At 53.9% G+C, this 25585-nt stretch overlaps 10 protein-coding genes across 10 annotated transcripts; 6 read left to right on the top strand and 4 right to left on the bottom strand.

The window, feature by feature from the left end:
• Positions 1 to 193: 193 nt before the first annotated feature.
• On the top strand, positions 194 to 1655 carry PG997_004188 (uncharacterized protein; the record flags this gene model as incomplete). The annotated part of the gene is made up of 3 exons (XM_066808503.1): positions 194 to 291; positions 452 to 1568; positions 1626 to 1655. 3 exons carry the CDS (start codon positions 194 to 196, stop codon positions 1653 to 1655), a joined length of 1245 nt encoding a protein of 414 aa, XP_066672121.1.
• Positions 1656 to 1999: 344 nt separating this feature from the next.
• PG997_004187 (uncharacterized protein) lies at positions 2000 to 2478 on the top strand (the record flags this gene model as incomplete). The annotated part of the gene is made up of 2 exons (XM_066808502.1): positions 2000 to 2143; positions 2209 to 2478. 2 exons carry the CDS (start codon positions 2000 to 2002, stop codon positions 2476 to 2478), a joined length of 414 nt encoding a protein of 137 aa, XP_066672120.1.
• Positions 2479 to 3084: 606 nt separating this feature from the next.
• PG997_004186 (uncharacterized protein) lies at positions 3085 to 5127 on the bottom strand (the record flags this gene model as incomplete). Its single annotated transcript, XM_066808501.1, has 2 exons — positions 3085 to 3982; positions 4112 to 5127. The coding sequence occupies 2 exons, from the start codon at positions 5125 to 5127 to the stop codon at positions 3085 to 3087; spliced, it is 1914 nt and encodes a 637-aa protein (XP_066672119.1).
• Positions 5128 to 6536: 1409 nt separating this feature from the next.
• PG997_004185 (formaldehyde dehydrogenase- glutathione dependent) lies at positions 6537 to 8035 on the top strand (the record flags this gene model as incomplete). Its single annotated transcript, XM_066808500.1, has 5 exons — positions 6537 to 6557; positions 6691 to 6820; positions 6907 to 7042; positions 7127 to 7764; positions 7818 to 8035. The coding sequence occupies 5 exons, from the start codon at positions 6537 to 6539 to the stop codon at positions 8033 to 8035; spliced, it is 1143 nt and encodes a 380-aa protein (XP_066672118.1).
• Positions 8036 to 13156: 5121 nt separating this feature from the next.
• PG997_004184 (AN1-type zinc finger protein) lies at positions 13157 to 13530 on the top strand (the record flags this gene model as incomplete). The annotated part of the gene is made up of 2 exons (XM_066808499.1): positions 13157 to 13321; positions 13456 to 13530. 2 exons carry the CDS (start codon positions 13157 to 13159, stop codon positions 13528 to 13530), a joined length of 240 nt encoding a protein of 79 aa, XP_066672117.1.
• A 736-nt stretch (positions 13531 to 14266) lies between these two features.
• Positions 14267 to 15622, bottom strand: PG997_004183 (hhH-GPD superfamily base excision DNA repair protein; the record flags this gene model as incomplete). The annotated part of the gene is made up of 1 exon (XM_066808498.1): positions 14267 to 15622. One exon carries the CDS (start codon positions 15620 to 15622, stop codon positions 14267 to 14269), a length of 1356 nt encoding a protein of 451 aa, XP_066672116.1.
• Positions 15623 to 16283: 661 nt separating this feature from the next.
• Positions 16284 to 17830, bottom strand: PG997_004182 (serine esterase-domain-containing protein; the record flags this gene model as incomplete). The annotated part of the gene is made up of 3 exons (XM_066808497.1): positions 16284 to 17240; positions 17330 to 17629; positions 17774 to 17830. The coding sequence occupies 3 exons, from the start codon at positions 17828 to 17830 to the stop codon at positions 16284 to 16286; spliced, it is 1314 nt and encodes a 437-aa protein (XP_066672115.1).
• A 1609-nt stretch (positions 17831 to 19439) lies between these two features.
• On the top strand, positions 19440 to 22783 carry PG997_004181 (nuclear pore complex subunit Nup85; the record flags this gene model as incomplete). The annotated part of the gene is made up of 4 exons (XM_066808496.1): positions 19440 to 20490; positions 20514 to 21676; positions 21711 to 21839; positions 21893 to 22783. The coding sequence occupies 4 exons, from the start codon at positions 19440 to 19442 to the stop codon at positions 22781 to 22783; spliced, it is 3234 nt and encodes a 1077-aa protein (XP_066672114.1).
• Positions 22784 to 23455: 672 nt separating this feature from the next.
• On the bottom strand, positions 23456 to 24006 carry PG997_004180 (uncharacterized protein; the record flags this gene model as incomplete). Its single annotated transcript, XM_066808495.1, has 3 exons — positions 23456 to 23673; positions 23801 to 23826; positions 23945 to 24006. 3 exons carry the CDS (start codon positions 24004 to 24006, stop codon positions 23456 to 23458), a joined length of 306 nt encoding a protein of 101 aa, XP_066672113.1.
• A 473-nt stretch (positions 24007 to 24479) lies between these two features.
• On the top strand, positions 24480 to 25415 carry PG997_004179 (Prohibitin; the record flags this gene model as incomplete). The annotated part of the gene is made up of 2 exons (XM_066808494.1): positions 24480 to 24803; positions 24903 to 25415. 2 exons carry the CDS (start codon positions 24480 to 24482, stop codon positions 25413 to 25415), a joined length of 837 nt encoding a protein of 278 aa, XP_066672112.1.
• Between the last annotated feature and the right edge of the window lie 170 nt (positions 25416 to 25585).

Genomic DNA, 25585 nt, shown 5'->3' with positions numbered 1-25585 from the left:
TACGTACTTGAAGCCGATGCAAAAGGGACCCCGCCATGGATGATTTAATGATACGATAACCAAGGAAGAACCCCACCATCCAAAAAGTTATCCCACTACTGCCCAATATCAACAACGAAACGACTGCGACCCCGAAGGCAGCCGAGCGAACTGAGCAAGCCGAGGCGCGAAGCACTCGAGATTCTATTGCGCCATGGCCCGCGATCCCTTGATCGCTCTTGTGGGCAAGCCGTCAGCCGGCAAGAGTACCACGCTGAACAGCTTAACCGATGCGACTTCCAAAGTTGGTGGGTAGATCCGAAAGCCACCACCGCAACGCGAACGACGCCCGCTGATATCTATCTTCTTACCGCGATGCAGGCAATTACCCGTATGGAGCCCCCGAATACCCTCGGTGTACACGGCGTGCGCTGGCATGTTGGAATCGCATTTGCTGATCTTTCGCTTCCAGATTCACCACCATCGACCCCCAGAGAGCCATCGGCTACCTCCAAATAGACTGCGCCTGCAAGAGGTTCAATGTGTCGGACAAGTGCAAGCCCAACTACGGTGGCTGCGTCGACGGCCGGCGCTCCGTCCCTATCGAGCTGCTCGATGTCGCCGGACTCGTCCCGGGCGCCCACGAAGGCAAAGGATTGGGCAACAAGTTCCTCGACGATCTCCGACACGCCGACGCCCTGGTCCACGTCGTAGACGCCAGCGGCAGGACGAACGCCGAGGGCGAGAACACGAGAGGCTACGATCCGTCCCAGGATGTAGCCTGGTTGCGCAGCGAGATCGTCGCCTGGATTAAGGGGAACCTGTACCAGCGCTGGGGATCCATCAAGAGAAGGCATGTTGCGGTGAAAGCAGCCGCGGTGGACACCCTGCAAGCCCAATTCTCCGGTTACGGTGCCACTACGCAGCTGGTCGCGCGCACCCTGGACAAGCTGGCCCTGAAAGAGCCGCTCGAGCACTGGAGCGAGGAGACGGTGGATCGCGTCGTCGCCGCCTTCACAGACGAGAAGTTCCCGACCGTGATAGCGCTCAACAAGATCGACGACCCGGACGCCTACACCAATCTCATGAAGATCACCAAGATGTACAAGAACAGTTTAGTGGTCCCTTGCTCGGCACGGGCCGAGCTGTTCCTGAGAAAAATGGCGAAGCAGGGCTACGTCCAGTACGTCGAGGGTAGCGACTCCGTGTGGACAAGGCAAGACCTCATTGACGACGGCGACCCCGAAGGTGGCGGTCTCAAGGAGATGGACGAGAAAAACAAGGAGATCATCGATGAGTATAAGGATATGATATTATACCGATATAACTCCACCGGTGTCGTGGACGTGCTGTCGGCGGCAGCGAAACTACTGGGGCTCGTCCCCATCTTCCCCGTGCGAAGCACGGCCACGTTCAGCTCCGGGAACGATGCGAGGGCCGTGTTCCGCGACTGCGTGTTGGTCAAGAGGAATAGCACGGTGGGTGAAGTGGCGAAGAAGGTGATGGGCGATGTGACAATAGCATACGTAGAAGGAGTCGGCGGCACCCGTGTCTCAGAAGACGACATCGTCTCGGTCGGCAAGCATGATGTAAGTCCTCCGGCAATCATTAGACCTTCCTTTGAATTGCTCACTAACTGTATACAGGTTCTATCGTTCAAGGTTGGACGGACATAGGCTCTGTTGGAAACCAGCCTGCTGGAATAGAATATTAGACCGCTTGATAGATTTTGCTTGTCCTGCCATTTCTGCCCAACTATCGTGACCTGTGGGATCCGATGCGCTGTAGTTTACGAGATGGGTATCACGAACGAACTGATGTCAATAATGCGACTACGAAGCGGACCCGTCCACTGCGGAGGTAATCGTCTAGACGACAAGGACGGGAGCAACCGGACAACTCCATAAGCCGCCCGCCGCGAGCGCAATAACAACCAGGTTTAGTTTTCCTTGGGAACGCTTATCATTCCTACATACGCCCACTTACGCCGAGACAACGGCAGCCTGCCTATATGCACAAAATGGCGTGGACACCACCCTCACCACTCCCGAAATACGTATACAAGATCATCCCCGCCGCTCCGCCCTCTCCGATCCCGGAGACCTACCCACCCTCCGATCTCGACAAGCAAGATGGCTTCATTCACCTCAGCAACGCAGAACAAGTCAGTCACACAGTACACCAACCCCCTTAAAATATGTGGCTAACCCATCCGTCACGTAAACACAGGTCCCCAAGATAGCCGACATGTTCTTCGCCCAAGCATCCAGCCTCTGGGTGCTCAAACTGCGCTTCAGTCCCCCGTTCGCCGAGAAGACGCGCTGGGAGGGCCCCATGGACGGCTGCGCGCATCTCTACGGGGAGTTCGGGGCGGCCGACGTGGAGGACGCCAGGCAGTTTACTCGCTCCGATGATGGTGGTGGTGGTGGTGGTGGTGGTGACGAGTCGTGGGCCGCGACGATGACGCAGGGGGACGGGGAACACGCGTGGCTCGAGTAGAGATGCAAGACGTAGCAGCCTAGCAGCCTACATACTTGCTGTCTATTCTGCGACGTTGTTGCCTGCATGCAAACAAAGAATCAATGATTATCTCGGCTGGTATCTCCATTGCATTCTTTTCTCTTCTGATCTCATAGATGTGTTATGTACAAGCATCAGGAATATACCAGAGTTGTATATGCCATGCCCCTTGCTAAACGACCAATCCATTCGTTGCTATATTCAGTTGTCCCATTTGCTAGATATCCTCCAGTGATGAGTGCCGACTATCCTACGGTGCCGTCAATAAGTATCCCATTCCCAGTTAACTACCCCATTTGTAAATGGCTCTCTTATTGCCAGCCAGCTATCCCTTTACTAGGGAGCTATCCCGTTGCTATACGCGCTTATTCCGCCCTCAAGAAAGACCAAATAACGTAATACTATGCTAACTGGTTATTTGATGTATACACATTTTACCACTAGTTAGTCGAGGAAGCCATTCCGGATTCTAGGAACGAAACTATAACGTAATTAGGTTTATGAGGATAACTGTTGCTCGTTTATTCATATCTAGTACGCTTGCCCATGGACTTCATGCGCTCCCATCACAGGACGCAACACTGCTCAGTGGGCTTTGCCCTTCTTTCCAGGGATGGACCAGGCTTCCGGCTCTGATGGGGGCTGGATAACGCCATTAGCACCGATGGTCCATCCCCTTCTCTTCCGGCCTTCCCATTCCGTCTTTACTTTAAGCCTCACGAGGTCACCTGCCGCTCTGGCGTCTTCTGCACTGTCGTGGCCTTGCATCTTGTCTACCGTATCGTCAACTTGAATCTTACGATCCAACATGGCCTCCATCAGGTACTTAAGGCTGTTGCGGATCGGCAGTCCTCTCTTGTGGGGGTAGAGAAGAACCGTATCAACCACTGTTGGATGGACGATCCGGGCGGCAGTCAGGTCATTCTCGGCACCGTGAGCGATGACTGGGGTGTCAGGCGAGATCAACGAGAAAAACAGGTCGCGAGCAGCCTGCGGTGATGGAACGAGTTTGAGCTTCCGTTGAGGTGGCGAGTCATCGGTCGAGGGTACTATAGTAGGCCTGTGATCATCGCCAGGCTTCCATCTCTCTGCTTCTGCTAGGTCCTCCGGACGTACTCCCGAATATCGAGTGTTCAGGTCGATATATTCTCCAACCGGTAGGACGAGCACATCGAGAAGCTCTTCCCCCGCAGGCCACGATACAGCAGTAATGCGGATCAGCTCCATACCGTAAACGGTGTATCCCATCTCGCAGTCGAAACTGACGGCCCTGTCCTTGGGCACGTTGGGGTTGGGAGGTGTCTCAACGAAGTTGACAATACTCGCCAACCTGGCAGGGTCTGTTGACTTGAAGACGTGGTTGTCTGCTGTAGTGCAACCGTTGGTGTCTCCAAAGCTCTGGTGACAGCATCGATATTTTCTCGTTCTCTCACTGAGCCGGTCGCCAGGGGTTCTGTCGAGATAATATGCCTTCCCAGGGTGACTGGCAATGGCGGTCAGTACCAGATTCTTCCGGCCACGATCAAGCCAGTCGGCAATAGAGAACAGGAGATCTAGGATGGTAAAGCAGGGTAAGTAGTGTAGGGTAGGGGGATTCGCATCTTTAACTTACTGAACACATGGGCCGTTGGAGGCCAGGGCCCCGTCTTCTTCTCGACGGCCCGGAAATACAGCAAATCGTCTAGTGCATCGGTCACAGACCTCGAAGTTCCCTGAAGCTTCCACAGCCTTTTTGGCCTTCTCGATGTCTTCATCCTTCGGGACCGTAGCGATATAGCCGAAATGCTGCAACGTCACGAGATCGATCGATAGACGGTGGAGGAAGTCGACCTCTTGTTCTGGCGTGAGACCGGTCTCGATAGGTTTCGGTGCTTGCTTGGGCTCCTCGCCAGTGCCATATTCTTTCTTTATCGATGCCAGTCGCTCTTCCTTCCACTGGGCGAGTTTCATCTTCTTGTAGTGCATAATGCGGTTCTTAATGGCATTATTGTAAATAGTCAATTTCTTGACAGCGTAGTGTTCTTCCTCATCTAGAGCCTTTACAATGAGCTCTTGGTCAGTTAGGATCAAAGCAGCCTCGGGGCCTTGGCCCTTGGTCTCCTTCTTGAGCTCCGTATTGAGTCTGACGTAGTGCTCGTGGAGTAACTTCAGGAGCTTGTTGCGCATGTCATGTTTGGCAGGTGCTTTGCCAAGGTGGCGAGCATTGAGAGTCTCTGTTTTCTTGGGCACAGCAGCAATCGCTGGCTTAGGATCCTTTGCCTTCGTTTTCTCAATAGCCGGCATGACCGGGCTGGGCTTCTCAGGACGTGCCGAAGTCGACATCGCAGGGCCCTTCTTATGCTTCAGCGGAGGAGAGATGGCCTGTACCTGGGGTTCGGGTACCTTTTCGGGGGTATCTGTTGCCTTTCCAGCCTGGCTGACAACTTTCTGTCGTTTTCTAGGCGCCTCCTGGTTGGTAGAGGGTGCTAATGGGACGTCCGAAGCTCCAGTGTCTGTAGTTGTAGTGCCATCGTCATCATCCGTTTTGGCATGGGGATCGTCTTCATGCTTGAACAAGCACTGGAATGCTGTGCAACTCTTTCCGGCTGGGCAAGGTAGGCTCTTCAGCATGCCCAAGGAGGAAGCCATGGTGACGAGGGTGATGATGGTGATTATGATTGCGATAACAGAAAACATCCAGTCTTTCAAAGTGCAAGCATGTGTGGTCACCAACTGGGTAGGTTGACCGTGAGTGAATGAGCCACCGCGATTGAGTGTTGTCAACACAGCGTAGTCAAGGCCAGGTTTATTCCAGTGGACTGAAAACAGAACAAGCGTCCACATACACGTATGGACGTTTGCTCAACAGGACCGATATTGAATCAATCCGAATGGCCAGCCTTGAGAACGTGATGATACGGATGTTGCTGGCAGGAGACGCCTATACTTCAAATCCCAGGCACCTCAGCTTACGGAACACGGAACCGAATCAAGAGCGCCGCCCAAACCCTTCCACGTTCATGAGAACGAACCAAGAAATCCCTGGATGGACTTTTCAATTGTTCCAATGGGTAATTGCAACTGCCTCGCTGATTCCAAGACGGTTCAGTTGCGAAAACCCAAAGAGCACGACCTCGAGCCTCTGATGTGGACGTCTAGATGCGCTTCGTCCTTTGTGGCTTCCAGCACGGTGATTGGAACACGGTAACCTTGACCGGACTGGAATGCGAGCTGTCATGTTGTTGCAGCGAATTGGCACCGTATTCTCACACTGTACTTCAGGTAGAGACAATCGCCCAAGAACTAAAACTTTGCTATAGAAAGTTGATTCGCAAGGACATATTACAGGTATACACCCGTAATTAATTTGATTTGTCTGTAGTTTACATGTAAGCAGAACATCCATATCTCTTCTGAAGCAATTAGCATGTAGTGCAACGGAGTCGAAGAGATGAGGATGTATTATCCATGGAAGGTTCGAGGTTTACGCCTTCGTTACAACCTAGGGAATGGTGGCACATGTAATGGACCCATCCGGGTTAGTGCTGCAGGCTGGCAGGTGTTCTCTCTCTCAGCTATACCGACAGTTGAACGGTTCTTCAATGTTGGGAGACTCCATAGCGGGCGTGACTTATTGATCCAACAATTGAATTATATAACAGGAACAAGAGTGTTCAATGAGCAGGCATATTCGGTACGCCCATCGAGCTGCCAGCATGGAATCTGCTGGATATGTACATGTATCTTATCTCCGGCCATATTTCTACACGCCGATCTCAGAGTCCAGTATTGTTGCCAGGGCGTGACATCAGCATCCACGGCAAAACTGCCGGGGGCTCCACCCATAACCAATGTAGGAATAAATATCCCCGGCCACGTTGGAGGGGTTTAGAAGATAGCTTAGTTTATGCCGATATCGAGCAACACCTCTGGCCAAAAACCAACCTGTACCCGATCCCATTCATATAAAAAGCCGTTTCCTGGTCTATCTGGAATCGTCATAACCGTCAACATCTACACCGAGAACATCTACTACCACCAATCACAAAAAAACAACAATGGCTGATACCGTTGGCAAGGTACGACCTCCCCCTCTGACAACTTTACCCCGCGGGCTCGCCGGGAGGGGTAGTAGCTCGTGGCGGCCGGAGAGGGCGAGAGAGCGAGAGAGCTCCAAGAACAAGCTAACTTTGACACGTCCACCACCAACAGCCCATCAAGTGCCAGGCCGCCGTCGCCTGGGAGGCAGGCAAGGACCTGAGCATTGAGGAGATCGAGGTGGCACCACCCCAAGCCCACGAAGTCCGTATTCAGATCTACTACACTGGTGTCTGCCATACAGGTGCGTATATCGTACATCCAAACCTCCAGCAAATCCCGAAACATCTCCGGACTGTGAGCTAAGCGGAGCCCCTCTGGTTTTACTAGATGCGTACACGTTATCCGGCAAGGACCCCGAGGGTGCTTTCCCCATTGTCCTGGGCCACGAGGGCGCCGGTATCGTCGAGTCTGTTGGTGAGGGTGTTACCAACGTCAAGCCTGGTGACCACGTTGTCGCTCTTTAGTATGTCGACCTACTTACCACTGTGCAACATGTGGCGTTGCTATGCTGCCGCCGTTCGCTTCCCACTAACGCCTTGTGATGCAGCACACCGGAATGCAAGGAGTGCAAGTTCTGCAAGTCTGGCAAGACCAACCTGTGCGGAAAGATCCGAGCAACCCAGGGTAAGGGTGTCATGCCCGATGGCACCTCTCGCTTCACCTGCAAGGGCAAGAAGCTCTTGCACTTCATGGGTACCTCCACCTTCTCCCAGTACACAGTCGTGGCGGACATCTCCGTAGTCGCAGTCCAGCAGGATGCTCCCATGGACCGAACCTGCTTGCTTGGTTGCGGAATCACCACTGGTTACGGCGCTGCGCGAATCACCGCCAATGTCGAGGAGGGATCCAACGTTGCCGTCTTCGGTGCCGGCTGTGTTGGTTTGTCCGTCGTCCAGGGTGCCGTGGCGCAAAAGGCCGGAAAGATCATTGTCGTCGACGTCAACCCATCCAAGGAGGAGTGGTCAAGGAAGTTTGGTGCCACTGACTTCGTGAACCCCAGCAAGCTGGAGGGCCAGACTATCGTCGAGAAGCTCATTGACATGACAGACGGCGGCTGCGATTATACATTTGACTGCACTGGAAACGTCGGCGTCATGCGGGCAGCTCTCGAGGCCTCCCACAAGGGCTGGGGTCAGAGCATCATCATCGGTGTTGCTGCCGCTGGCCAGGAGATCGCCACTCGCCGTAAGTACAACCCGCAAGCCATCTCCACTGTGGCCGTCGCTAACAATCCATAGCCTTCCAATTGGTCACAGGACGCGTCTGGAAGGGATGCGCATTCGGTGGTGTCAAGGGTCGATCTCAGCTTCCTGAGCTCGTCCAGGACTACTTGGGTGGTAAGCTCAAGGTTGACGAGTTCATCACGCACCGAGAGCCCCTCAAGGACATCAACACCGCATTTGAGCAGATGAAGGCAGGAGACTGCATTCGTTGTGTGGTGACGATGAAGGAGTAAAGGAGTGTGAAAGCAGGAGGCTTATGAGAATGGTTGACTTGGTGACTGTACATAGATAGATGATCTACCTTCAGGTATGAAGCACCCTGATGGCCAAATTGAGTCAGGTCAGCCATATACCCCGTCCAATGCGATGCGTGCATGGGTTTACTTGGGCGTTCGTGAATTTCATTGGACTACTTGTCAGCCTCGATGTAATATGTGGAATGCAGTATCGTACACTCCCGATGCGGCGATATGGGCTTCATCCTGTCTCCCCATACGTAACCCCACCGGTTTACATCATGGCTTCCTCCCCATCGGCTGACGTTTTCCTCGTACCGAAAAAGCCAATGAAGATATTGCCGGCCTGGTTGGTGGAACCGTACATACGCACGGGTGAGACTGCATGTACCTGCCGAGTCCTGAGGTCGCCGATAAGCTTGGTCAAACTGTGTATACTTCGCGAGGCATGCGCCGGATTGGGATGTCGAATGAGTTGTACTACGGGATGCACCCCGTTGGTGTTGTCATGCTTACGGTGGTTTGACGTTTTCGCCGTGTCGCATGGAGACTGGTTGCTTACCTCAGACATGAGAGTTGGCGGATGGCATGCCACTATGCCACTGCCCCTCGCCCGCAACAACGAGTAATTAGTGAGGCCCGGATGTTGTTGTCGTAGTCGTACACATGAACTGGCTGAACCCTGGCTGCATCGCTAGCCGCATATCGCACCGATTCACTGCTGTGGTTGGGTGGCACGCATTGGGTCGGAGACGGACAAAGACAATCGTCGCCCACATGATGGAAGTGGAAAGCCGGCGTCTCAACCGAGGATAGCGCCACAGGGCAAGGTTGGGAAGGTAGCGCATTTGGCTGACGGATGGCTTTTTATCGATCATGTCCAAAGTTGCGCATGTACATCGAGCAAGGCAATCCCTCGCATACTTCGTCAGTCGCGGCTAGCCCATGAGGTTTCGCATGTGCATATGCAGCGGCATGAATTACAATTACTGCAAGTCCAGAGTCAAGTAAGTCACTCGAAGCAGCAGCAGATGGAGAAACAGCAGGCCTCTGAACGCATCGTCATCCGGAGTCAGCGTTGATACTGTCTGGCGGTTGCGTGTTTTTACCCACCTGCACACCACCCAGTCTGCCAGTCTTGAATGATCGCCTGCACATCCACGTTTTTATAACGAGCTACAGACGGCCTGGCGATGATCTGGTCCGGCCCAAGAAAATCGGATCAAAACAACGATATCTGACTGACACCATCTGGGACCCGAGACTGGCGTGACCTAAAAAAGACCGAGTTCATTTTACGGAAGGGCTATCTCGCGAAGCTTTGGGTAAATCGGCATTTCGGAAACGCCCCTTGTCGGATAAGCCTTGTCCTCACTCCAACCCCAAAGACCTGGGCACATCTCCGTTAGACAGAATGGACACGATCGTCCGACTCGAGGACGATCTGTGGACTTTAATTAGAGCCACGATGTTACGAGTCAACCGCCTGGCCTAGCGCCTCTATGCCAATAGTCGACCACGTCGCATGCAGCCAGGGGTGTCCGCTGTACACCTGCTGCAAAGCCAGACAGGAGCTAGCGGGGTTAGATTTCCTGGACACGCCAGACACCAGGGCAAAGTCTGGCCTGGAGAGGGCGTCCATACCGTAAATACATAAGATATGCCCAACTGTCAAGGGCTGATGGGGACCTCAATGTCTGTGTAGGCATGTAGGTACTGTAGGTACAAGCCTAGTGGCACGGCATGAACGGCTACTACTAGCTTCTCCAACGGAAGCCGGCCGGGCAAAGGACAAGACGGCCGGTTCCAGACTTTACCGAAGTCAACAAAGGGTAATGCCAACAAACCAGATTTCGATAAGCCTTCTTCATCAGCCCGGGAAATGGCCTAATAACGACCTCCTATACTATCATACTCGTACCTCTGCGGCTTGAATACATGCAGTACCGGCAGACAGTGGTAAGTATGTAGGTATATAGTATATACATATGTAGATACCGCTTGCCCAGACGTTTGGGCAGACCTGCCTCCATCGGGTCTAAGAGTTGGAGTTACCCTGGGGTCGGCCTGAGATTGAGCCCGTATCTCCTCTTGTCATGCCACCGAATCAATCGCATTAGCGGCGGCCTGGGCGGTGCAGGTCGCATTGGGCTATATACACGTCCCCATAGGTGCATTAATCAACAACTGGATGCCAATCTACCGCCTACATGTACGGAGGTAACATACTGATGAGTCCTTCAATGTTGGACCTACTGGTATAATGTAACGTATACAACGGTTCTCGCAAAGAAGAGCCTTGCCTCTTGATGATTGGAAGAAATGGGCCAACCAATCGACCGCCCAAGGCTACCATTGTCATTTGATTGACGTCTTTCGTCTTGGGCTGACCACCTATCTACATACCTGCCTATGTGCTGCTTTCTCCGGGCCTAAAATGCCTAATGACAGATCAGATGCATCCAGACAGACATCGAGGCAAAATCAATATCTTAGGTACATGTAGGCAATTAATGACAAGAGAGCGCAGCGCTGTTTCGCCTCTCCGCCTCACTAGCCCGGCAGGCTAACCGACAAATTGCATGCCTCCCAAGGTAGTCTGGATCTGACGGATTCGCTCGCAAGGAATGTATCCTATCCGACAGCGCCGGAACCTCGTAAATTGTAATACGATCGTCAGTGATTACCTTTTGCTTACTTACTTGAGCAGGCATGCACTTGACCTGCCCTGCCGGACAAAGCTCTCCAGTGTTTCCATGCTGTTGTCAAATTGGCCAAACTCGAAACAACCTGTCCCAGTTTCACTAGCGACCCAGTATGGCCGATGGCGCTTGTTGTTGTCATTGTTGTTGTTCTTAGACCTCATCCCTCATATTCCTCGGATTGCCCGAGCCGATGAAACCAGGCCGGTCTTGGACGCAACTGGCCCGGCGTCTTTTCGTTCGAGAAGAAAGGAAGGAAGAAACAAGTTTCATTGCCATTGCCGCCGCGGAAAAAGGTCCTCAAATCAGAGCTGGTCATGTTCGTTGCCGGAACGGTAGGCAACATGCTTTTGCTATTGCATACCCCGAATTCCTTCCCAGTCGATATGTATCCGCAGATTTGCGATTGAGGTTCATTCAGTTTGCTAATCCCCGACGGGATATGCCCACAGCATGCATCCTGCATGTGCTACCTGCACCCCCTCCGTGCGGGCAGGCCAACGGTGGCCAATCTGTTTATAGGTAGTGGTCCATAGCCTACGGCGGCTTGGTCAATGGCTCCAGTGTATGTATGTATGTCACGAATAAAGAGTTTTCTGAAATGCATCAACTGCTACGTGTATGTGAGGTTACTTGTAGCGGTTAGCAGTGCTAAAGGTCGGAGTTATCCACTGGCTGGTCCCCTAGATCCATTGAACAGAATCATCCCAATCCAACAATTCCCATACCCACCTCGCAGCATCGCTTCTATGGAGCCGGCCTCCGATCCACTTGGCTTCAAGACAGACAGACGGACAGGCAGTCACAGGTCACAGCACAGCATCCATCGTCATGTTGAGTTGATTGGAGCATGCGTGCGGCACTACTGATACATGACATACCCATACCGACTTTTATTTGAGCCCGACCCCAACCGCAATCCCAACTGCAATCCCAATCCCAATCAATTCCAGTAGCAAGCAAGCAGTCTTCCTCTTTGTGACGACTTCTGCGCGCGTAATGGGCTTAACTGGGACTGTTGGAGCTGGAGCCGGAGCTGGAAATGGATCTTGGGGCCCTTTCCTTCCCTTTCCTTTCCTTTCCTTCGCCTCCGCCTCCGCCTCCCGCTTTCGGAGCCTTGTCCAGGTTGGCTGGGACAGTCGTCATCGCCACGGATACCTTGCTGCTTTGCTTGCCAGGGGTCCCTCAATCCCAGTCTCTCCCATACAGCATTAGCCCATTAAGCCGGCTTTCTCAATCGCTCTCATCACCGCCTCGGATTGGGGGCAAGCTGGCAAGACATCACCCCAGACAGGCGGGCAGGTGAGCTGACCAAAGTGGTTTGTCAAATTGGAATGATCAACGCATAATCCTCACCTGTTCTTTGCAAGACCAGCCGCATACTTACATGTAGATACCAACAGCAGAACAAGAGCTACAGTAGCTTACTGCATGCGGACTTACTAGCTACAGCGCCCTTTATTGTGTCCCCTCCCCCCTAAGGTTCAACTCAACCTCTTTCTCCAGTTTGTTCAATCAATGTTCGCCGCCCCCGGGACGGACATGGACTGGTTTCTAGTGGATTCGACCTTGTCTGCATCGACAAGCGTGACTACAGCCACCCTATGTATACTTCTCACTTGCACCCCCCGTGACCCTGTCGGTTCGATGATAAGGTAACTATTTCCGTGTACGGATGCAGCGCAGCAGGCATGCGTGTGCGTGTGTGTAGGTAGGTATTGTATGCAGGCCTGTATGTATGTACCGTACCGACTACATCCATATCCATCAATACCAGACACATCCATCCGCGATTGAATGTACCACAGCCAAAGGGCCTAGCAAATTGATCTTTGAGGCTTAAACCTGGATTCATCTAAAATCATACCCTTGCCTTGCCTTGCCTTTAGTCCGCCCGCATCGTGTGACTCGTCCCGTCACTCAGTCATTTCCAATCCATCCATCACCCTCTCCTCTCGCCTTCCTTTCCCTTCGACTGGTCCATGTCCATGTCCAGGTCCAGGTCCTGGTCTTGGTCCCGGTCATGGTCCTGGCCACCCTAGACTTGCATCTTTCTCCACCAGGTTACAGCTTACCGGCTTGACTCCCGTGCCTGCCTGCCTGCCTGCCTACTCTATTATTAAAAGGCCTTTGCCGCATACCTTTCTCCCACCTGTGATCCCTTTTTCTCTTTTCGCTTTATCATCATCTCTCCCTTCCGTTCATCTTCCTCCCCAACTCTGCCTACGCATCCCTCCCAACACCAACAAAAACAGCAACTGCCAGCGGCGTCAACCACACCACCACCACATCTCCGACGTAACGCATCACTTTACCAGTCGTTCGACGGACACCGCTGCCATCTTCACCACCCACTTCCTCGACACTTCTCGCATTCCGCCTTCGTCAGCGAACGGTTCCAGAACTCCACGTCAAGATGGCTCCCAAGAAGATTCGCTGCACTTTCAAGGTCGCTGGCCAGTCTGAGCCTGCCTGCAAGGAGGCAGCACAGCGGATGTTTGGGGACTGCGGCTTCTGCTCCGGCCACTACTGCGCCAAGCACCGGTTACCCGAAGACCACAAGTGCTCCGGCCTCGAAGACGTAAGTATCTCCAGCAGCCAAGATGATGATTCTGATCTATTTACCGGCGTCCCATGGTGGGCGGTTGGTCTCAATGAGGTGCTCAGCGAGAGTGATGACGAATCCTTGGCTAACCTTCTCTCGAATCCGTACAGTGCAGGAAAGAGTCCCACGACCGAAATGCCGCTCAACTCGAGTCCGAGCGAACGCAAGTGATCAAGGTCGCGTAAAAAGGGACCATCTCCCCGAGTGGTTCTACCATACCTTATCACCTTGGAGCGAGCGGGACGTACCCATCAGTTCGCCACCCTCGCCGTCTGTCGATATGCTGCATCTTTCGGAAGACAAAGATGCCAAACCCGGATGCGGGACCCGATGAACGCCACACACACACACTTCACACCACCAATCCTCCCCCTTACATCGTAACTTCTCCGACACACGAATCACAGCCCTCAGCGATGCGCGAGTGGCCGTGAAACGGTTGTTACACCTGGCGTACTCTCCGCCAGCTATTGTACCATTTACACCGGATCGCATGGCGTCTTAGGGATATTTCGAGCCACGTCACACGTTGAGGCTCACTGGATGTTTTTTACTTTTTGCGAGGCGCAGGTGGTTTTATCTTCAGACCTGCGATCATCTCAAGACCCTCATGGGAGAGGTGTTATGGGGCTTCCCCGTTGCGGAAGCAGTTGCCGCCACACCGCTTCCCGCCGTACATTTGTATATAGACAGACAAATGCAGGGACCCCTACTTTCCCCATTTATAATGCGGTGCAACCACTGTTTTTGCGTTGACTTAGGTGATTTGTTTGCTCTATACTCTATCCGTCCGTTGATCAAGTATACCATCTATAAATTACAATTACGCGACTTGACTCCGTGACGTTGATCCTGGCTGAATCCTTGCATAACCTCCCTCGTATTGTACATGATCCTCTTCGTATACTGGCACATATCGTATCAACGCCGGCGTGTCCTTCTCTGTTTCCTTGGCGGTGATGATTTCGGACTGATCCCTCCTGCCGATCCATCCTCTTGTTTGGGTTCGTTGATGACCATGTCCACCGACCCCACCTCTTCTTCTTCCCGTTTAATATACTCCTCCTTAATAACCAACCCGTCATCATCCCCACCTTCAGTCTTGACCCGTTCCACTTTCAGTGCCGCGGTCTCCTCCCGGACCTTGCGCCCCTGAATCACCTTGGCCCGCTCGGCGGCCTTGCAGAGGCCCCGGAGGCCGAGCTCGCACTCGCCGCAGCGGCGGCCGACGGGCAGGCAGACCTTCTGGCCGAACCCCACGAGCAGCCAGTTGATCTCGCGCCAGCGGTCCCGCGGCAGCCAGCTCTGGAGGGCCAGGCGGGTCTCCTCGGGGTTTTTCGACTTCTGCCACCCCCACAGGTTCGTGATGCGGTGCACGTGCACGTCGACGCCGATGCCCTCGGTCCGCCCCCACGCCGAGCTCAGGCACAGGTGGGCCATCTTGGGCCCCACGCCGGGCAGCGACGTCAGGCCGTCGATGGTGTCGGGGATGTCGCCCTGCCAGCGGTCGCGCAGGATCTCGGCCGTCTGCTTGAGGTACTTGGTCTTGTTGTTGTGGAAGCCGACGGCCCAGATCAGCTCGTTGAGCTGGGCCGGGTCGACCGCGAGCAGGTTTTCGAGGTTGAGCCCGACCGGCGAGCAGGGGGCGTGGGACGGCAGCTCGGTCTGCAGCCGCCGCATCGCGACGGCGTTGGTCGTGTCTTTGGTCTGCGACGAGAGCATCAGCGCCACCAGCGTGTGTAGGCGCTGGTCCTTGGGCGAGGCTGTCGGCAGCGCTAGCCGCTCGCAGCCCATGGTGTCGACGGCGGCGTCCCGCGCCGGGCCCGTCAGGCGCATCGCTTTCACCAGGTCGTACATCTCTTCCCAGTCCGAGGGCGGCGCGACGATGGCTGTGTTGGTGTCGGGGTCGATGGTCTTGCGGGCGGGTTTGCGTGCGGCGCGTCGATTGGGGGTGGTGGTTGCGACCTTCTTTTCCTCGACCTGTTTTCCCTCGTCCTCGTCCTCCTCTTTCTTGACGACCGTCGACCTGCTGCTTCCACGTTTTGTTTTGGTTGTTGAAGGCGAGGCTACGGCGCGCTTTCGTTTCAAGGCCTTTGCAGTTGTAGTCGTCGTATTCGTCGCGGCATTACCGGATACGGCATCTTCGATATCGGTCACTTGTAGCGGTGTCGTATTCTGCGCTTTGGACGAGGATGCCGCGTCGCTCGTGTACGCGAACCGGGCCAGCGAGCCACGCGTTATGCGGCGGACCGGCGGAGGAGACGTTGTCGGTGACATGGCTCTGAGAAAGCCAACAGTGTCTTGGAATAGTCTCGAGGAGAGTCTCAAATGTCATGCATGGCGTAGCATCTTTGAGCTCGAGAGCTTAGGTATGTATGATGTAGGTAGGCAGCTTACAGTTCCGCAATCGCAGATCTACAAGAATAAAAGGTCGCTAGCACAAGTTACAGCGGAAAAAGGGTCTTTGGGGGCCCACGTTTCTCGTTGGATCGGGGTAGCTTCCAGGTTTATGCACGCTACAAAAAGAATCCCTGCAGATTGTCGGTAGGGGTCCACCCTTCCAACCCCATTGGATGGAGATATGCAGCCTGGAAGTGAGCGCCATTGGACACTGTCGGCAGTCGAGTATAGGGGCAAGGTCATATGGAACGAAGCACTGAAGCTGCGCAGCAAATCGCAGATACTCGGTCAGTATCGTACTGTGATGATGAACAAAGTAAAAACTCTATAGAAAGTCTACTCTACAATCTAGTTTACCATGTTGTCTATATTAAGCCCTCTATCCAAAAGTTGCCCCTTGGCACATACATACCTACTCCTGTCGACACTGCCTGAGTGTGTTGATACCCACGCCGCCACGCTGCCTATCCGGGAAAAAAACACCTTCGCTATGCTATGAGCGCCAAAATAACCAAAGACGGACTGGACTCTTCCCCCGCTACATCAGGAACTCCTCCTGGATCCAGTGCTTCATCACGGTGTAGCCCTCCACAAACGACGGCTTCTCCATCCGGACGATGATGGCCGCGTGCGTATGGTGGTTCTTGCGGAGATAGACGGGGTATTTGTGCCACCCCAAGCTGTCGAGTTGGTTGATCATGTCGAATTGGTACGGCGCGAGGGCCAGCGTCGGCCACTGCGGATGCGACATCCGGCGCTCGCGAGCCAGCGTCTTGCGATCCCGCTCGTTCATCTCGCGCTCGTTCTCGTCGTCGGAAGAGGCCAGGTATTCCTGGTGCTGCGAGTTGTTGATATCTTCGTAGGCGCCCTCGACTCTCTGTCGCAGCTCTTGCATCATGACGGGCACGCGGTACTTGCCCGGCTCGATACCCGCGAGGCCGCTTTCATACAGTTTGATCCTCTTGGAACTGCGCGAATTCTGGATGACCGAGTTGATCAGGAACCCAATGATGGCAATGGGCACGAGGACTGCGATGAGCGTGATTTTAGGGGCGTTCTTGAGATACCACAAGCCATTGTTGGTTAGCGACTCCAACGTCATGCCGTCAGGTTTGAGACTGGGTCGGACGGGGTTGATGGGGTCCAAAACAACGTCTTCGTAGCCGGGTACGTAGTTGAATTTGACCTTTTCTAGGTTCCGATAGGGGTCCGTCTTGGCAATGCACGCCGTATAGTAGGGGACACTCCGGTCATGGGCGATGTTGGCGTAGAGAGTCTTGCGCTTGAACCGGGCGAGACCCTCCATGAAGATGGAGTCGGGGTCGGCCATGATGGAGAGCAAGGCCTTGCCGGTGTCGCGGAAGTTGTCGATGGTGAACAGTTGCCTGCCCGACATGGACAGTGTCCGCGCCCCCAGAACATTCCAGACGTGGTTGTGCCACCCGCGCAGCGGTGATCGCACGCCGAGATGCGGCGAGGCAAACGTCGTGAAGTTCTTGGACCAAAGTGTCAGCATCAAGACACAGCAGCAGCAGAGGCAGAAGCAGCAGAGCCAGCAAGACAGAGCGCAAATATTCCACATACCATGGGCCGGAGCTCGTCCAGGATGCCCTTCGCATGGAGCAAACCCACGGCATAGCGGGACACCAAGCCACCCAGAGAGTAGCCCACGACGCTCAGTTTCGTGATGTTTCCGCCATTGGCCCTGATCTTCTTGATCTCTTCCTGGATCTCTTCGCAGACGCGCTCGCCTCCTCGCTCGATGCCGTCGTAGGTGGAACTGCCGCTGTTGCGCTTGGCGAGGAGGATGTAGAGTTCGTCGTCCGAATAGGCGTCTCGCAATGTCTTGGCCACGGTTTTCATATGGTTGGGGTTCCCCCATAACTGCGCGCAGGCAAATCGCGGTTAGCGACCGATCGAGGATCTTGGTGAATGATGCATGAAGCCGTGTAACATGGCATTGGTGGTGGTGGTGGTGGTGGTGATGGTGATGGTGGTGGTGATGTAAGGGGGTAAGCGTATACGTACTCCGTGTACCACGACGCAGAGATGGTCCGCGTTGATACTACCACCGCTATAGTCCATGGCTGCCATTTTTTCAGTCATGATCCTGGGATTGGGTTTATGATTCCTCAGACGAGGCGGATCAAAAGGCCAGCATGCAAAAAGAGAAAGCAAGCGCGGCTTGTGACGGCTTTTTTGAAAGAGAGGTCTTTCTTCAGAGGCTTTTTAGAAGAGGTGCTATAGTTGGCCGTCGCACACTAGGTAGGTATAGGTAGGTGGGCTAGACAGTGCAATACAAAAAAAAGAGCTCTCTCCCTTCGCAATCGGATCCTGGCTGTCTGCTGTAGTAGGTAGGCCTTAAGCGAAAGGGCGTTAAGACATTCGGCAACTAGGGGGTGTCGCTCGTGGAGGTCGTGATTCTAGGGGTACTCGCGGGCTCGGGGCTTACGTGTTGCAACAGAACGGGCTCAGCAATTGGGGGTGGGAAGGTGGATGGACGGATGGGTTGCCAGATTCATCAAGTCAATCAATAACTGCAGGGCTGAGCTGAGCTTTTGCACGACGTGGACCGATGATGATGGTATATCAAAGATCGCAGATGGGCCAGAGCGGGCTAATTGATTGATCCGGTGCCCGGAAGACGTATCATCGATCTCGCGAGACGAATTGAGGGCATTGAAGGCCCGAATGTCAAAAGGGGTATCGAAATCTAACAGCCGGCTACTCGTACGTACATACATAGGTGGCGCATGCATTGATTTTCAACAGATTTCCCGGGCCGGACGGAGCACAAAGGCCTGCCAAAAACAACGCAGCAAGATCTTTTCGCATGTTCCCTTCGATCTCATATAACTGGAACTGGAACTGGAACTGGTCTTGTCTTGAGGTAAGGTCAGGTAAGGTCAGGTACTAGTCTGGTCCGGCATCGAATCAATTGATTGGTGGAAGGACTGTAAGTATGTAGGTATCTCTTCCTCTCTCTTTGCAGTTTCAATCAGATATGTCGGGCTGTTTCAAAACTAAATAAAAAGGTTTACTTATCATGTAAGCAAGCTCTTTGGATAAACAACGGCTTGCCAATGGTTTTCCCCTGACATTGGCAGTTGAGGTGCATCATTGATGCATGTAGGCGGGCGGTGTCAAATTCCTCAAATGCCGACCGTCGCTAGGGGCCTGCCCAATCAATTGATTCCAGCTATTTACATTGACACAATTGATGTAATGGAATTTAAGCCGCCATTGAATGAAAAGGCCTGTGCTCTTGCAGTGGCAGGCAGCCTGTGAAAGCAAAGCTGCAGGCGGTAACTCAGTTGCTCAGTTGCTGAGGCACCTTTTAGTACGTTAGGTACTTGAGGTACCCGTACTTTTTGACCTCCACTCTCACTCTCTCCCAGCAGCTCGAGAGTCGGCAAGCTACTAAAAACAGGCCCCGACTAGACCAACCGCGTCGAGCTTCAATCAAGCATTTTGATGCGGCCCAGTCTCGCGACTCTAGTAAATAAATTTGTCCCAACGCTGATCTTTCGGCGCAACGCAACCACGCAGCTGAGGTGGCCGTAGTCACCATTCTGATCCCAGCGCATCCCTCCCTTTCTTTCCTATGCGCCACCGCAGCACATCACCGAAACTTCTTTTACTGGTGTCCCGCCCGGCCTGTTGATCAAAACATCGTACCTAATAATCCATCGCCATGTCGTACCGACTGCCCGAAGTCAGCTCACCTGCCACTCCAGAGCGGAAGCAATCACACTACAATGGCGAGCACCCATCTACCACCCCGGCTGGCCAGGCACAGCCATCTCCGGCCCCTTCTTTTACGCCCATGGGTGAACCCTCGCCGTCCTATCTAACAAGTTCTATTGGCGCCATGGCAGGCAAGATCAAGGCTCCCAACTTCGGAAGACCAAATATCGGTGGCGCATCCAAATCGCGTAGGACGCCCAATGTTCCCCTTGGCAGCTCCCTCCGAGGCAGCACGACTAGCCGGCAACCCTCCGGGCTCGGGAAGCATTCCTATTCCGTCCTCGACGACCTAGAAGATTCTGACGAAGGCGCCGACAATGCGGCGCCTGCTTCGCAACCGGGCACTTACGGTATGCATTTCGACTCCGATGACGACGACGATGAGGATGACGACGACGACGACATTATGGGCGCACAAGAAGACGAAGAGTTCGACGACGATGAAGAGGATGCCGAAGGAGAAGACGACATTGACGCGATGGTTGAGGATGAAGGTGACTACGACATTGAAGACGATTTGGTGCGGGAGATGGAGGCCACCGACTACAGCGGCAATTTCCTGGGGGGCGGAGACACCATGGACCTCTTGATGGGCACGCCCGCCGCCAACAAACGAATGCAGAAGGAGGCCGGCGATATCTTCCGTGCCTCGTCAATGCGATCCCTATTCGGCCGGCGCAGGGACTCCAAATACTCGGCGGTCGCCAAAGATCTCTTCACCCAGCTTGGTCATGCCCGGGTATCCGAACCTCATAGTCTTATCCTCCAGACCGAAGAGGTTATTGCACGCCTGTACGACGAAGGAGTAGGTGCCGAAGATGATACCGACAAGCTGGACATGACTCTGGCCGGAGCAGCGGATTACCTGGTCCGCGATGTATGGGAGCCCCACGCCAAGTTCCTGCCCAAGAGCAACGAAGAGCATGGCGCGACTATCGGCCCTGGGCCTAACTCGACTGCATTCGAAAAAGCCGCGTTTATAGCTGCCATGGTCTTTCGTATTCACCATGCACCCCCGAAGAGGATCAGTTTGGAAACTTCCAGCCAGTGACGTTGCCCCAGACTCTCTTCGAGTGGCAGCAGGAGTACCACAACCCTAGCGATGGCCAAGTGGACAGCATCCTTGCCCACCGGCCAAGTCCAGCATCACATGGTCTCTTTTGGCAAGCTATCTACATGTCCTTGATTCGTGGCGACGTCACAGCCGCCATCAAGTTGCTTCGCAATGCGGGGTGGAACCAAGTCAGAAAAGGGTCCCGCGGAGAACCTGCCTATACTGGTCAACCACTGAGAAATATCGAGAAGGTCATTGAAGATGCCTGCCACATTATGGAGCTATGCCCGGCCGTTGCCGATTCCAACTGGGACATCCAAGAGAGCAATTGGACTTTGTTCCGCCTGAAGGCGACGGCAGCAAAGGAGAGCCTTGTCCAGTTCGCCGAGGGCAAGGACCAGCCTCCGCCCGCTGCGCGCCGTTTTGCTGGCTCCGACTTTGGTGAGTCCGAAGACGGGCATGGCGCTATGGCAAGACTCGCCAGAAAGGCCCAGAGTCGCTTGCCGTGGGATGTTTACGAGTCTCTCCAGTCACTTTACTCCATCTTAGTGGGAGACGTTGAGGCCATCACGGCAGGAGCTCAAGACTGGTGTGAAGCAACAATCGGTCTTTTCGGCTGGTGGGACGATGGCCATCACAACCGAAGATTGGGTTTGTCGCGATCTCAGTCTATCATGGGCGAGCCCTCGATGAAGGATGATGCATTGGTCCGGTTGGCACAATGTTTCCATGCAGCCATGGAGTCAGACTTCCATTTTAACGGACTCGACTCCGTCGAAGTATGCATTTCCAGCGTCTTCGAAGGCAACATCGATGGCGTTGTCGGATTTCTGAGCTCGTGGTCTCTGCCCATCGCATCTTCTGTTGCCGAGGTCGCTTCGCTAGGTCGCTGGTTACCTCCGCCTGAACCTCAGAACCTCATCTCCATGGATAATTTCGATGCAGATGATCTTGAAGTACTTGGCATGAACCAGGGCATATCCGGAAACCAAGATGGCGTGAAGGACTCCACACTAGTTTCGTACGCGCGAGGTCTTAATGACATCAAGCAGCTTACGGGCTCGGTCAAAAAGAGAGGCGGCGTGGTGGCCCGCGTCACTCGCGATGGGTGGGAAATGGCCGTACAAATCGTTGGCCGAATGGACTCCCCCCGAACGTTCGGAGGATTTGGTAAACGACCTGTTGCACGACATTCTTGAGAAAATCCAGCCCGACAGCCACGAGACGGTGGATAAGATATGGGCGCTCCTGAATGATCTCGGTATGATCAATTTCGCCGAAGACACAGCCGAGGTAAGTCTGCCCATATGTTTCTTGACCAAAGGAATTGGACTAACAAAGATTAGAAATATGGCGATGTGCTCAAGAAAGAGACCTTCCGTTTCGGAGAGATGCTTTGGTACTACGCCCTGGCCCATCGCCCCGGGAAGATTCGAGATGTGCTTAACGGGCTCATGTCGATTTCCCCTTGCCGAGTCCACGATCTACCCCCGGATAGTGAGTTGGACGCCAGACTCAAGAGTCTTCTCCAGGAACGCACCACGACTCTAGAGCAATTTGCCAAGCAAGACTTGGAGGCAGCCGAGTTGTTGGGCAAGATGCTTAGCGGATACGCCACCTTACGGAAATTCTACGAATTGCGGGACGGCAACGGCAAGAGCACCTCCGTCTCCCTGGCACGCCGCCAACAAGCAGCAACCGCTTTGGTCTTTGTCGTTGCCAGTGCCGACGACAACATCCGCGGTGGTCTGTACGACGATACGCGCGATGCTGTTGTCAGTGAGGATTTCATCCTTGCTTTGCTTGGTGAAGCATCCATATTCGTCAACCAAAACCCCACGGTGATCACTCTGGAGCAGATCGACACCCTTCTCAAAGCTGTCGAGGACATCGAGACGGTCGGCTCGAGGGTATACGAAGCGGCGGATGCGTTTTTCCAGATTGTCTTATCCTCGGGTCAAGGAAAGGGATCCACACCGGGCGATCTGATGAAGATGTCGCACGCGTCTTTGGGCGGTAGCTTCGTCATGACCGGCAGCTCGATGATGGCATCCCAGCTGCACAAGTCGATACGCAACAGCGGCGTGCTCAAGGGGCCCATCAAGAGAAGCTGGGACTGGAGGACGGAGGTGCTGGCGTCGAGCTCGTCAGCGGATATTCTGAAGGTCATCCGGCTCGGCCTGACAAAGGACCTGGCCAATTTGTGGCTGGAGCAGGCGGACAGCATTATCTTGTGAGATTGAGCCTGGGTTATGACGACAGGGAAGGTGGGGGAGGAAGAGAGTGCATTCTACGGCGTTAATGGCTTGCGTAAAAATATCTTCGGAATCATGTAATACCACAGATAGCTTCCGGCTGAGACGTCATTTGGCACCAAGAACTGATCAACAACTTAAACCCCTTTATCGGCCCTGATGTCTGACAGTGCTGTTATGCCCGTCCAAATACAACAGGAATTCAATGTACTCAACTCATCTATGCGGTTCTGAGACCGCCGTAGTATATATCCCGAACTACAGTACACGGCTCAACAAACCCATCAGTATCACGGAATCCAGCTTGGATGTCTATGCAAGGAACAAATAGAGGATTGGGTTGTTAAACTGAACGAGTCTTGTTTTTTGGTATCCTATGAAGGGACCCCAGTCTAATGGTATACACGTGTTGATCTATACATCCACACAGCGTCCTTTCTTCCTCGTTTCTCTCCTTTGTCTCTAATAAGCTTATAGTGTACGTTACGAAGCTTACTCGGCATCGCCCAACTCGTGGCGGCCGTGCTTGGAGTTGAGGTAGTGGTTTCTGCATTTCCGTGTTAGTTGTCACATGTTCGTTCCAATTCAATGTAGGGGGAGGTTGTGTTCGTCCGTACCTCTCGATGGCCCAGTCCATGACGTAGTAAAAGAAGATCATAGGGGGGCGACGTAGAGGACCTGGCCGCGGAATCGGCGCCAGCTGTTGAAGATGGCGGCGTGGGCGGCACCGGCCAGGGGGTTCTGTCGGTTGGCGCTCAGGCCGTAGGTGATGATGCCGCGCTGCTTGGATCCGCCTGTTGGATGCCATACCGTCAGCAATTCCGTATCCAGGCATTCGTGCAATTCTGTCGTCTGTCCCGGTACAATGGCATCTGTCGACGCTCCCCGTTGTCTCCGCCATCATTTCGAAGAAAAAGAAAATCGGGTTCGGGCAGATGGAGCATCGTGGCAGTTGGGTGGGCGAGCATCGAAGCGTATCGTTCATGGACCGTCACTTACCGAAGTTGCCCCAGCCACCGAGGTACCTATAGAAGTGAGGTTAGCCTACGTCGGTTGGGCATGGATGTTGTCGCCATGGGCTGTGTGATATTGCCGAAGCAAAAAGCCTCAGCTGTCTGTCTTTGGGGAGAGGGCATCACTGACTTTCCGTACTTGCCGAGCGGGGCGTCGCCACCGCCAGCCTGGAGCATCTGAGTAGGTCTCATCTTGTCGAGATTGGGTCAATTGACGTGCTGGGGGTATCAATTGAGATGTGCAGGGTGTCGTGGGAAGCAGGAGGTTTTGCGACGTCAAAAGTCCAGGCAAGGCGCGAATCCGAGAGAGCTTGAATCTATCCGAAAAGGGTTAGACTCTTTTAGGGAGGGAGTCAAAGGTTGTTCCGGCTCTGTCCGTTTTGTGAGAGAGAAGAAAGAGAAGAATGGCAACCTTAGTCAGCAAACGCCCGAGCTTTTTGGATTCTTCCGCTACGCCATGCCTAAACAAGGTTAGCGGGCTGGCAGCTCCAGCTTAGAAGCAGAAGCAGTGGCCCCATCGGCGGGCAATCCACCCATCATCGAAAGAGCTCCAGCTTCAATTCCCCAGCTTCGTTTTGAGAATTCGGCGGCAGCTGTAAAAAGGAAAAAAGGCCAACGACCGTGTCCTCTGAGCCGAAACCGCAAACAACAGTCGACTCTTCAGAATGGAGGCCCGTATTCTCAGCGCCGTCTACCGCCTCGGCCTTCCGGTCTTTGGTGCCGCCGCCCTGGCCCAGCAGTCCATGTACGATGTCCGTGGAGGAACCAGAGCTGTCATCTTCGACAGATTAAAGGGTGTGAAGGAGGAGGTCATCAGCGAGGGCACACATTTCCTGGTTCCCTGGTTACAACGGTCCATCCACTTCGACGTCCGGACCAAGCCGCGCAACATCGCCACGACGACGGGTAGCAAGGATTTGCAGATGGTCAGCCTGACGCTGAGAGTGTTGCACCGACCAGAAGTCAAGTCGCTGCCTAAGATCTACCAGGTAAGCCGGCTTCTTGAAGAGAAGCAGCTGCGCTTCATGCGCTCGCTGGCTAGGGCCTCGCCGTCTACCACAGCTTCAACGGCTAACATGACATAACAGAATCTTGGTACAGATTACGATGAGAGAGTATTGCCCTCCATCGGTAACGAAGTCCTGAAGTCTATTGTCGCCCAGTTCGACGCCGCAGAGCTTATTACGCAGCGTGAAGCTGTTTCCAACCGCATCCGGTCAGATCTGATGAAGCGCGCATCCGAGTTCAACATTGCACTCGAGGATGTCTCTATTACCCACATGACCTTCGGAAAGGAGTTCACCAAGGCCGTCGAGCAGAAGCAGATCGCTCAGCAGGATGCCGAGCGCGCGCGCTTCATCGTCGAGAAGGCCGAGCAGGAGCGTCAAGCCAACGTCATCCGCGCCGAGGGTGAAGCCGAGAGTGCCGAGACCATTAGCAAGGCCATTGCCAAGGCCGGTGACGGTCTGCTCCAGCTTCGAAGGATCGAAGCCAGCAGAGAGATTGCACAGACGCTTGCGACGAACCCCAATGTTGCCTACCTGCCCAGTGGAAGCGGCAAGAATGGTGGCCAGTTCCTGCTCTCGGTAGGAAAGGCCTAAAGTGCTGAAATTAAACGAGAGATCTGCCAGTTAGACGAAGCGAAAGAGTCTTTGGCAATGTATTATAGGGAGTGGTGGCCCCCGATTCTTCCCTTCGGGTTACGATACGAATAATATGTGCTATTAGTCACCAAAGTGTCTTGTATCATCCATGCTCTGCTAAACCAAGC

This window comes from Apiospora hydei (assembly GCF_038363865.1).
Source record: "Apiospora hydei strain CBS 114990 chromosome Unknown utg000004l_segment0_segment0, whole genome shotgun sequence".
Classification (NCBI taxonomy): domain Eukaryota; kingdom Fungi; phylum Ascomycota; class Sordariomycetes; order Amphisphaeriales; family Apiosporaceae; genus Apiospora; species Apiospora hydei.
This window is presented reverse-complemented; position numbering and strand designations above follow the sequence as displayed.